This window comes from Sinocyclocheilus anshuiensis, unplaced genomic scaffold, assembly GCF_001515605.1.
Source record: "Sinocyclocheilus anshuiensis isolate Anshui unplaced genomic scaffold, SAMN03320099.WGS_v1.1 scaffold253, whole genome shotgun sequence".
In the NCBI taxonomy this organism is placed as follows: domain Eukaryota; kingdom Metazoa; phylum Chordata; class Actinopteri; order Cypriniformes; family Cyprinidae; genus Sinocyclocheilus; species Sinocyclocheilus anshuiensis.
The window spans coordinates 1,303,814-1,316,148 of record NW_015537969.1 but is presented as its reverse complement, the minus strand read 5'-3'; the positions used below and the strand labels follow the sequence as shown (position 1 = coordinate 1,316,148).

General features: G+C 40.6%; 1 protein-coding gene across 2 annotated transcripts in view; it reads left to right on the top strand.

The window, feature by feature from the left end:
* Positions 1-12,335, top strand: part of vps50 (VPS50 subunit of EARP/GARPII complex) — a 146,447-nt gene that overhangs the window by 80,705 nt on the left and 53,407 nt on the right. For both annotated transcript variants that reach the window (XM_016462284.1, XM_016462277.1), the window contains exons 14-18: positions 3,079-3,170; positions 3,278-3,372; positions 3,767-3,865; positions 6,825-6,915; positions 8,935-9,111. In XM_016462284.1, coding sequence (XP_016317770.1) covers positions 3,079-3,170; positions 3,278-3,372; positions 3,767-3,865; positions 6,825-6,915; positions 8,935-9,111 — 554 coding nt within the window. The remainder of the gene's footprint in view (positions 1-3,078; positions 3,171-3,277; positions 3,373-3,766; positions 3,866-6,824; positions 6,916-8,934; positions 9,112-12,335) is intronic.

The window sequence follows — 12,335 nt, the reverse complement described above, 5'->3', positions numbered from 1 at the left end:
ACTCAGTATTCCCTACACTTCACTGATTGTAAGCGTTTGAGCTGATACTGTTATCATAATTGAATGAGCCAGGTCTCACAGGAAGTTTTTTTTTTTACTTTTCAAACCAGGTTTAATATCTTCTTTCCTCTCCTTTTTCCCCCATCTTTGTTCATTGTGAAGATATTAAACTTAGGAGGTTAGAAATAACTGTTTGGTTGCATTCATGTGACAATCTGAGGTTTTAGTTGCTCACACACCGAACGTTTCTTCCACCTCATGTATTTCCTGATTCGTGGTTTGGACGTGTTTTCCCCTTGGGGTTCAGGAAGGTTCCCATCAGCGATAGGGACTTCATAAAATCTTTCATGTTATGAGTGAGGAAAAGGGTAAAGGCAGCCTGGAGCTCTGTGGATTTAGCCTCTGTGAAATATCAATGTTTTGTGTGTTCTGCAGCTGAAGTCGTGATCTGTACAACTAAAGCCGGATGGGATTTGTGAGCATATGAACTGAAGCATGATGCAAATCTAGTTTTTAAAGTATACATGAAAGAAAATGTTTTTAATGCACTTTTCTTCTCTCCAGTGCTGATAAGATGAAGACGTGAAGCCTGCACAGACACAACTCTTGAGTGATGACTGTGTCTCTCTAGGGTTTAACCGAGCACTGTTATATAAAAACACTCTTCCCCTATATAAAAGCTCTCTTTTCTGAGCGCCAAACATTCATCTGCTGGCTGCGCTGAACATCCGCTGAAAATCCCATCAATCACTGGCGCTGAGGTCTTCTTTTAAGCTTTCTTTAACAGTCCCGATACTTGTGCCTTGTTTCATTTACCCATTTTCCACCATTAGGGTGCCAAAGCTGGTGCCCAATCAGGAACTGTTCTGGACTGTTTCCTAAACATGTTGGAACCAATGGTTTCTCTCAGCTTAACCTCACAATGCTTCTGGTTAATGGTACTTTGCAAATTTCCATCACAGAAAAGGTGGTTCCTGAGTGAAAAATTGTGCCAACCTCTGAAACCAACTGAGAAGAACTGTGAACGTCATATTTCAGGGGGTGGGATAATGCTCGCAATTAAGTTTTCAGAACAGGGTGACGTAAAACAATTTAGTCCCACTACTTCACTGCACATCGACTTTAGCCACTCTATTTTTATTGTGAATAGGCTAAGGTTCTCACTCACCCTGTGCCTTTTTGTTTCATTTCTGTTTTGATTTTTGATGTTTTCTGTTTTATGATTTTTCTTTAGACTTGCTTTGTTGTTTGCTTTGTAATGTGTTGTTTGGTTAGTTTGTTTTTGTATTGTTTTGTTTCATGCTTGTTGTTTTTTGTTTTGGTTTTCTGTGATTGGTTTTGTTTTGTATTGTACATTTATGTTGGTTGTTTGTTATGTTTTGTTTTTGGCAAAGTTTTCGCTTTGGCAAACCTGCAACATTTTAGTATGAAGGATTTAGTGGTCTTTGGCAAGAAAAGGCAGACAGGTGGAGTGTTTCTTTAGAGCATTTGGCTTTTTGCACGGGAGGTTCATGTGTAAATGCTTGTTTGTTTTCTCTAGAGATGACTTGCAGCGAGAGGGCTGAGGTGGAACTGTTTGTATAATCTGCTCATCAATGACACGATAATTATGTTGTATCACTAAGAGCCTGCTGGAGTATCAGTCCAGAATAAATCCCACCTGAAGGGCTTTTGTATTTAGTCACTCTCAGTCACGCTGTGCGTATATAGACATTAAGATCAGTCGCCCACATTCACGCTCCTAATGCACTCATCTCTTGCTGCACTCAACTCCGCAGGTCATATCATCATTCTCATCGTAAGTATCCTTCTCTTTACATTAGAGCGGATGCATAATGACCAAAGCAATGAAAAGCAGCACTATGAATTCACAATGAACTGATGCAGAAGTCTGTTTCAGTTTAGTTTGGTGCATGTTACATAACGGGTACAGCTTCTGTCAGGATAGATGATGCACATCTAGGTGGTAAATTTTGATGACTCTGATAGGTGTCCTCTTTGATTAAACTCACTTTGGTATGTCAGGATGAACATTTCCCCTGATGAGGAGCGACAGCTGCTTTGTTGCAGGAAGAGCTTGTTATCAGTCTGATCATTGTAAGACAGGAGTGTCAAACTCATTATAGTTTGAGGATCAAGACACCTTATGCGGGCCAAATGTAATTTAATGAGGTTATAAACTTTGGAATGTACATTGGGTTTAACAGTATTGGATACATTCAAAGAATAAAAGTATGCAATTAACTTAATTTTTTATTTGATTAAAATTTTATTAAATAATTTTCAACATATAATTTGTTTGAAAACCAAAATTTTGTCTGAATGTTAATCAAACAACAAATTTGACAGAGAAACTACCCTCCTCTCTTGACTGGGTAGCAATAATACTGAACACATTTAGTGTCAGTGTTTCTGACATTCACTGGAGTTGGAAATAATTGTGAAATTTACTTGGGAAAATTTACTTACTATTAGTGGTATCTGGTTCCTTGTGGTCCTTATTGCTGTGAGCCACTTGCACAAGCTACAAAGTAGGAAAAATAACTATATTTGGCACCCATGTTGTAAGAGAATGTCATTGTTAGTGTATTAGCATAGCACTGTGAAATGTCAGGGTCAAGGTCCTTGTAATCGTGACTGTCATTGCTGCAGCTGCCAAAGAGTTGGGAGCACTTGGTGCAGTTTTGCAAGCACAATCTGTTCTGATCCACTTTCCCGGGTGTGAATGTTTTGAATGCGATTTCTTTAGCTGATGACACGATAGAGCAATTTGTGATGGTTGTTGGTTCCAATGGTTTTGGCCACCAGAAATGTTATGTGTGACTATTGCAAAGTTCTGTATTAGTCACTTTGAATGCTTTTGATGAAAATGTCCTTTAAATTTAGTCAGTATTTCATAATTTTAGTCAATTTTTATAAGAAAATAAGATCCTGGTTGAAGATAGTGCGCAACATGATGAAATCGTGTGCCAAACTGTATCAGACTAACCTGAGCTCCTGTCATAATACCATATAATGAGTATACCGGAGTATTAGCTACTTTTAAAAATAACTGTGCTGTGAATTCTGTGTTTTTAGATGATTCCAGCGCAGAGGGCTCAGACGAATCCACCGTGGGCCGCAGCTATGTGAAAAAGAAGCTGGAACATGGCTTAACGCGGATCTGGCAGGTAGGGAGTGCGCTCATTTACTTGTTTCTTTCTCTGTTTGTTCTCCGTTCCTCCATTAGCTTCATGACTTGCCCTCCCACCTCTCGCCCTCCACTCTCTGACCCCAGGACGTCCAATTGAAAGTGAAAGCCTATTTGCTGGGAACAGACGTGTCCAACTTCAAGTACGACGACTTCATTGTGGTTTTGGATGTTATCAGCAGGTAGGGACCAACTTCCTCATTAGTGCTAATTGGATTGGCCTGTGGGGACCAACTTCACCGTTTCCCCCACCATCCCTTCTGCCTCATGAGAAACTCCCCTAAAGAGAAAACGGGGCCAGGGGGCATCAATGAAGCCGCTTGTTCCTCAACAAGAGGGGTGGTGCGGTCATCCCCATTAACAGGGCTCAATTAAAAGGCCATTTTGTGTGTGAAACCACAGCCCTCTGTATTGATCCTGCCTTGGGGTCACTGACTTGTGTGAATAGAAGCGCCATTTTCTGCCCTCGCTGGGACATGTGATGTGAAGTAACTCTTTGGGGTTAATTAGAAGAGTGAACTGCTTTCTACTTCTTTTTTTCTTGTCTGTTTTTTGTTTTTCTTTGCCGACTGATAGGTTGATTCAGGTGGGAGAGGAATTCTGCGGCAGCAAGTCTGAGGTGTTGCAAGAGTCCATTAAGAGACAGAGTGTAAACTACTTTAAGAACTATCACAGGTAAGATAAAAAGCCCATTGCCAAACTGACCTCAGTTGCAAGAGGGATTCACTAAAAATAAATAGAGTGCTGTAGTGATTATGTATTTTTGTAGGGTTATTGCAGACTGTAAGTTCTGTGACCAGCATCTTGCACAATTTGTTCATCAACATAATATTCATGAAATTAACACAACTTTAAATTCCTTTTGGAGCTTAAATACAATTGCCAGATGTAAAAAGCTAAAGGCTGGCTATAAACAAACTACGTCACAGTCGCATGACTTAAATGTCACCACTATCAAGCTTCCAATAACTCTTTCAATCTTTATTTAAAATCTACAATTTGGAAACTTTGAGTTTTCAAGAAACACCATGAGGCTGTAAAAATTACTCATGACTTGATGAGTTTACCTTTTTGGTATGTTGGCACTTAAAGGGATAGTTCACCCAAAAATGAAAATTTTATGTTTATCTGCTTACCCCCAGGACATCCAAGATGTAGGTGACTTTGTTTCTTCAGTAGAACACAAATGAAGATTTTTAACTCAAACCGTTGCAGTCTGTCAGTCTTATGATGGAAGTGGATGGGAATCATGGCTTTGAGAGTAAAAAAAAACATACACAAACAAAACCAAATTAAACCCTGCGGCTCATGACTATACATTGATGTGTAAAGATTTGAAAGATAGGGGGCAGTAATGCACTTATAAGTCTGCGATCCGCCGTAAAGCAAGAAGAAGAAGACGCGTAACGCGCCGGCTATCGTGGACCCACTCAGGACAGTTCAGACAGTTCAGACATTGCAGTGCATCAGAGTTAAAAAAACGATATAAATACTGTTCAGTTTCTTGCACAGACCGATCATTTCGTGTCTTTACACATCAATGTATCGTCACGAGCCGCAGGGTTTAATTTGGTTTTGTTTGTACATGTTTTTTTTGACTCAAAGCCGTGATTCCCATCCACTTCCATCATAAGACTGACAGACTGCAACGGTTTGAGTTAAAAATTTTTGTTTGTGTTCTACTGAAGAAACAAAGTCACCTACATCTTGGATGCCCTGGGGGTAAGCAGATAAACATCAAATTTTCATTTTTGGGTGAACTATCCCTTTAATGTCCCCATCCCCGATAAGCTCAGTAGTCCCATTTAGCCCCTTGTTAGTGACTGCCTTTTTCAAGACACATAAAAGTTTAAAAAATCACGAGTGGTTTTATGTTGTAGAACAAAATGTGAAAATATCTTGACCCCTACCAGGATGTAGAAAGTCCAAAAATGCGAGTTTCCAGGTTTAAGTACTTCTTCCCGCAGCACTGTATTGTGGCCACTGATAGTGTTGTTTCTTTGTTCATGCTGTTTTAGTGCTGAATTGACTAATTAAACATGCAAATGATTTAACACTGCAAACATGCCTAAACAATCTGGATGTTTTCAATGTCACAATGTTCCTGTAGCTCTAAATATAGCATTGCACTAGCAATAGCCAAGGCCATATAGGATCAATTCCCAGGAAATGGAAGAAATTATAAAAAGTGATGTAGATATAACTATAATAACTACATCATACCCTCTTTGTGATAGTTGTAAATCACATTTATACATTATGACAATATTTCATATTTGCTTTGTGCTTGAATATATCTAAAAGCTAGGTTGTAGAAAACAATCATGTGTTTAAGTACCTGTCACATATTCAAGCCTGAAAATGTGTTCAGATTTCTACATTGAGACTAGAATGATGAGAGAATAGCCATCTGGGGCTTTGTTCACACTGCTGGAAAATTGGATTTGATTTTTAAATCTGATCTACAGGACTGATTCTCCATATTGTCTATGTGCAAGTGTTCAAATCTGATTTTGTGGTCTGTATCCTGTGCATCTGCATCAGTTGCTATAGTAATTATATATCTCAAACCAATGCCAAGAGACAACAGCTGTGAGTAGCTGTCATTGAAAGGTTGGAAAACTGGTAAATTTGCCTCAATTTGCTCATGTCTTTCACAACATCTTATTGTGCATTCAAGCTTATTGTCCAAAACTGCTGACTCACTCACTAAACATTGAATGTTGTGTAGTTCACTAGGAAAGAATGAGTGTAAGAGTATATTCAGATAGAGATAGAGTATTGTGGACTATGCATGTTCCCAATCATAAAAGAACACTTGAAATGCATTCCAGAAAAAATAGGGGTTTGTAAACATCTGAATTAATGTGCTTTCTGGTGATTACGCTGCAAACAACTATAGTAATTTGAGTCAGTTCACCAAACAATCAGATGTAGCTGTCTGTCTAAACAAAGCCGAAATATCCATCCCTGCTGCTGTAGTCAGCATTACAAAGACCTTTTCTGCTTGATGAGATGGAGGACGTTGAAAGCGGACATCTTACCATTATTTCTGAATATTCAAGCAGTTGGATAGCATCCATAAAGCGATTATCTGTCAGTCCTCTAAATGCTTAATCCCTGCTGTCACTGCGTCACCATTAACACATTGTGCCATTGCAATATATATTGTGCCCTCTGGCTTAGAGGACAAAACGGATTCGTTTCTCCTTTTAGTGTTGTAAATTTGAAGCATTTAAACATATCATGGATTGAAGACATGACTAGGGATGGTATTTAAAATGTCAAACACTTCATTTGAGTCTAGAGAGCTCATCCCACCTTATGATCATGTGAACTGCCGGTATGTTCTTTAGAGATTAGTGGTGGACTTCCACTTTGTGCTTACGTGGCGTTCAGCATGAATTATAATTTTTGATGTTGACATTTTGTGCAAGGCTGCTGGCATTGACCTTGTCTGGCAGCGAGCCACTTTGACACTCATTGTAGCATGACTTGCTCTAACCTTCTTCACTGAGCGACTTTTTCTTGAACTGTTTTTGCCAGCCCATTTCTTTTTTAGTGAGTTGAATGGCAAATGGGTCTTCAGTTGACAAAAGCCAACCTCTTGTCATTTCTCCTTGTACCCCTGCAGAACCCGCCTGGAGGAGTTGCGAATGTTTCTTGAAAATGAAACATGGGAGTTGTGCCCTGTGAAGTACAACTTCAGTATTGCCCAGCTTCACGTAAGTCCTAATGCCACAAATAAGACTTTGAAATGCAGCAATGTGACTTTTATTCATGACTGATCTCGACCAACTGGCATCGCTGGCAGTCTTTGGGGATTTCACATTTGCATATGAAGATGAGGCAGAGAGCTTTTGTTCTGTGCGTGCTTCGCAATGACAATCAACACATGGCTACAAGCCAAAGGTGCTTGAACATGCTTTCTTACATAACAAGCGCTGTTCATAGACACATTCTCATGATTAGCAGGTCAAAAAGTATTCATGTGAGCAATGCAGGAAATGAGATCAGTCCACGGTGGGTGGTTTTCTAACCAAACAGAAGGCGTTTTTGTAGATCATCTTCCTTTGGCTTTGCTATCTTGCCGTAATGGAGCACTTTTATATGCATTTTAAATCTCAGGAAAGGCTTGACAACTTGATGAATGAGGGTAAGCATCATCACTGATTGTATTCCAACATAAGCTGTTTTCTCTTCTAGTCAGGGTGTCATCCGTCTCAAAACAAATTACACCCTGGAAGGCAAGTATATTCACCCGAGAGTATCTGTAGAATAAACCGAAATGCATCTCTTTCAATTATTATATGCTAAACAGGGTCTTTGGCTCAATAAAGTGTTCTCTGATAGACCTTTTATGCTGTTTTGTGCAGAATATACAGGTATTTTCTCAAAAGAAGTGCCACTAGTTTTGTGTGGTAGAGAAAGTTGGTGTTGAATAGCACATCAGTGAATGGCATAATCAGTGGTGCTCTTTAATGAGCCACATTTGCATAACGGCTTCTTGTTAGAGCTTTAATGTGCAAAGCGGTTTAACTGTGAGAAGCTTTAGGTCACTTAGCGCTCAAAGCTTTTACACTTTCACCCTTGAAGCTTAATTGTTCATTTTTAAAAAATATATATATATTAATGAAAATTTAGCAGAATGAGCTTCTTTTTAAGTATTTTTTAAATCATAATTTGCAATTTAATATTAAACAGAAAACCTAAAGGTTTACTGAAGTACTTTGAAACAATCTGCGTTATTTTGTGTTGATGTAATTTTAGCTGAAACAGGAAATAGCCAATAGCATTCCGTTATATTAGCTTGGACCAGAGCCGTTGAGCTCGGTAAAGCTGCATTTGCCACAATCTCATCCATATCGCAATAAAATATGGCATTCTGTGTAGAATTTAAATTGATCCAATGCGTTTTATGGTCTGCCGATTTGTGCAATCAAAGCATTTGATTGGACAGAAAGTTTGATGAGAAACTTAAGTGCAGGGTGATGTCATCAAAATTGTTGATCCATATTGGTAGAATTTAGAGACTGTTAGTTTTGAATGCTTATATCTTTTAAATGCAAATTTTGTTGTTAATTTAGAGCACACTAGCTTATATATAACCTTAAGGCTAACATATTCATACTAAATGCCAAAAAACTTCCATTTTAATTTTACCGGGACTTTAAGGCCCTGATATACTCACAATGTTCTTTGCTTAGGGGTAAAAAGAAGTTTGAAATACCTCTGATGAATATGTAAATATGTGTCGTGTGCTTTCCTCTCAATAATAATGTAAAAATACAACAAAATGGAGAGTGGTGAGAAAATAGCAGTTAAGAAAGCATAATATTATAACGTTGTGGATATGTTTGCACCAGCTCTGCAATTTGGCACTTCAGTCAAGTCATGTCAAATCACATTTATTTATAAAGCACATGTAAAATCAGTGTCCATTTCTGCTATAAAGCAGCTTACCAGAGTGTTAATGTTTTTACTAGCAAGCTGTATCGACTGTAAAAAACTGTTTTGGCCTGATTTTGTTCAAATTAATGTCACACTAGTTCATTCTTCAATTTCGCTTGAAGTATATTGGGGCCTTTAGAGCTACTTTTTTTGTCTCCTCCTTGGACATTCAACCAGCACAAACAATTCAATTAAACCTAGCCCACCTAATCTCCACATAGCCTACTTTTTTTTAGCTTTTGATCTGTATGATATTAAATCTGATATATTTGTTTTGTTTTCCCCTTTTTCAGGAGTTCAAGTTCATGGGTCAGTGTCGTTCTCCTTCAGTATCTCCCAGCAGGCAGCCGGAATCCACAGAGCCGGTGGAGCTTTTTCTGTTTGAGCAGTACCTACAGGGAGGAAATCCTTTTGAGATGCAGATAGACAATAAGGAAGAGGAGACAGAAGATGTCCTGGCTTCTAATGGGGTATATAGTAGTTTAAGAAACATTATTGTCATTCAGAGCAACATGTACAGTAGGTTCTAAAAATATTTAATAAGTCAAATTACAGTAAATTCCAACTGTATGAGAGAAAAAAGGTTTCTGATTTTTCACAGACGTTTTGTTTTGAATCTTTCAATGTAACTCAATTTTTACATTTTTCATTTAATATCATTTAAAAGGGTCATCGGATGCCCATTTTCCACAAGTTGATATGATTCTTTAGGGTCTTAATGAAAAGTCTATACCATACTTTGGTTAAAATTTCTCAGTGGTAGTGTAAAAAAACAAATTTTTTACCTTGTTAAAATCAGCTCTTTTCACAGCAACCTGTTTTGTTGCATTTCCCTTTAAATGCTAATGAGCTCTGCTCACCCCACCCCTCTCTTCTACTTTAGCCGCATTTAGCTGCATTTAGCTATGAAACTTGCTAACTAGCACATTATTAGGAAAGGCGATTTGCAAAGAATCATAAAAAACCCTTATACTCACTTCAACTGTAGGTAAAGCTGGATCACGAATGATTCGCATCAGTGTGACGTCACACAAATAAGAAACTGAGAATGGCTTGATTTTAAAAAGGGGATATTATTTATAGAGTTTAAAAAAATACCACTCAATGGCTTTTTATCATTATAGGGTGGTTGTGTACACACACTGCCAACACACATTTATGTTCAAATAACATGTAAAAGTGAGTTTTGTATCTGATTACCCCTTTAATAATTTATAACGTTTTCATCCAATTTTTGCCTGAGAAAAATTTCAGTGCATCTCTTGTATATGGATAAATTCCAGTAATTTCTAGACCATCTAAACTCTTGATTCCTCTATATTTAAATATTTTCCTATGATATTAAACAGTTCAACAATATTTATGCTGTACTATTTGGCATCAGGCTTGAGCAAACACGCATTACATTTGTTACATTTATATTCTTATTCTTATTAGATGCTTGCCAAACCGACTGGCGAAAAGGAGAAATAAATTAGTGAAAATTTGATGCGTAAATATTTTGTAACGTTGAGTGGCTCATTGTCCTTATAACTGTTGACAGAGGCCATTAGTTCTATGTGGAGAAAACACTCATCGTTATTAAAGCTCTGATGTGCTTGGCGTCTCTGATGATGCTCCTGTAATGAAAACAAAAGCTGTATGTTGATGACTGAGAGTGCGAGCCCTTGGTACAAGTGCTTTTACCCTGAGAGAGAACAAAGTGTTTTGCATAGTAATGCCTGCCATTTTAAGTATTCCATGCTGTTTTGTTAGTCACTACATCCATCAGCTTTAAGGTAAATTTGTAAGGTTAGATTTATCTATGTTGGATCTGCATCACGTTTTTGACACTGGTGCATTAAAGGCCTTTTATTTCAAGGCCAGCTCTGAATCTCAGAGAATTAAAAGGGTTAGTTCACCCAAAAATGAAAATTATGTCATTAATTACTCACCCTCATGTCATTCCAAACCCGTAAGACCTCCGTTCATCTTTGGAACACAAATTAAGATATTTTTGATGCATCCCGTGAGCTCTCTGACCCTTCCATAGACAGCAAGTGTCCTTACATGATCAAGGTCCAGAAACGTATCAATGAGATCGTTAAAATAATCCATGTGACATCAGGGGTTCAACTGTAATTTTACGAAGCGTGGCACAGCTGACACAGAACAGCATACGCTGTTTACGTTCAGTGGATCGTCACCTCCCTGCGCTCGCAGATAGCTTTCTTTTCAGAAAGTGACTCCGCCCCTCGCGCCCTCCAGTTTTCTTCCTCTCAGGAGCATGTGAGGAAAAAACAGCGGGGCAGAGGATCGCAGCGCTCGGATGCAAGCGAGCTCACGTCGGCGTAAGTCCCGCGCGGGTGCCTCGCTCTCTCCACACAGAGAGGCTTCCCCCGTACTCTTCACCCAGCCTGACCAGCGTCCCTCTGCCAGCGCGAGTGATCTGGTCTCGTTCGGTGGGAGTGATTACGAGCTGCTGGATGACAGCATGTCATTAGCAGCCTCGGATGCGGATGACCTGTCGGGCTCGACTGCCGACCCTGCCCCCCTGCCGTCGTCCGAGCCCAGCGACGTTAGACCCAGAATGGACACCGAATTACTCTGTGTCCTCTCGAAAGCCATCGAGGAGCTGGGATTGGAGTGCTCTCCACTGGAGGAGCCCTCCCGCAGCCGTCTGGACGAGTGGTTCCTGCCGGGGCGCTTTCAAGCCTCTCGTCAGCGATCCACTCCTTTTTTCCCCGGAGGTCCATGACAAGCTCACCAGGTCGTGTCCCGCCCCATACTCTGCACGTCTCCGTACTTCCGCTTCATCCGCCCTCACTTTGGTGGACGGCGCTGAAGATACGGGGATACGATATGGGTATACAAGAAGCTGCCTCCGCTGAATGAGTCAGTGGCCGCGCTTCTCTGCCCGCCCACTGCTATCGGCTGGAAGGCAAAGGCCGCCCATCCGTCCAAACCATGTAGGACGACTTCAGCCCTCGCTGGACGCTCCTACTCCTCGGCTGGGCAAGCGGCCTCGGCGCTCCATTCAATGGCGGTCCTCCAGGTCTTCCAGGCCAAACTCCTCGCCAACACAGACGAGTCTGGCCCAGACCCAGCGTCGCTCAGGGAGCTGAGAAGCGTGACGGACCTGGCTTTGCGCGCCACCAAAGCAACAGCTCAGGCTATAGGGCGTTCCATGGCCAATCTCGTGGTCCTCGAGTGCCTCTTATGGCTGACCTTGACGGAAATCAAGGACACCGTGATTTCCCTTCCTTGGTGCTCCGATCTCCCCCACCGGTCTGTTCGGGCCCTCCGTTCATCTTTGGAACACAAATTAAGATATTTTTGATGCATCCCGTGAGCTCTCTGACCCTTCCATAGACAGCAAGTGTCCTTACATGATCAAGGTCCAGAAACGTATCAATGAGATCGTTAAAATAATCCATGTGACATCAGGGGTTCAACTGTAATTTTACGAAGCGTGGCACAGCTGACACAGAACAGCATACGCTGTTTACGTTCAGTGGATCGTCACCTCCCTGCGCTCGCAGATAGCTTTCTTTTCAGAAAGTGACTCCGCCCCTCGCGCCCTCCAGTTTTCTTCCTCTCAGGAGCATGTGAGGAAAAAACAGCGGGGCAGAGGATCGCAGCGCTCGGATGCAAGCGAGCTCACGTCGGCGTAAGTCCCGCGCGGGTGCCTCGCTCTCTCCACACAGAGAGGCTA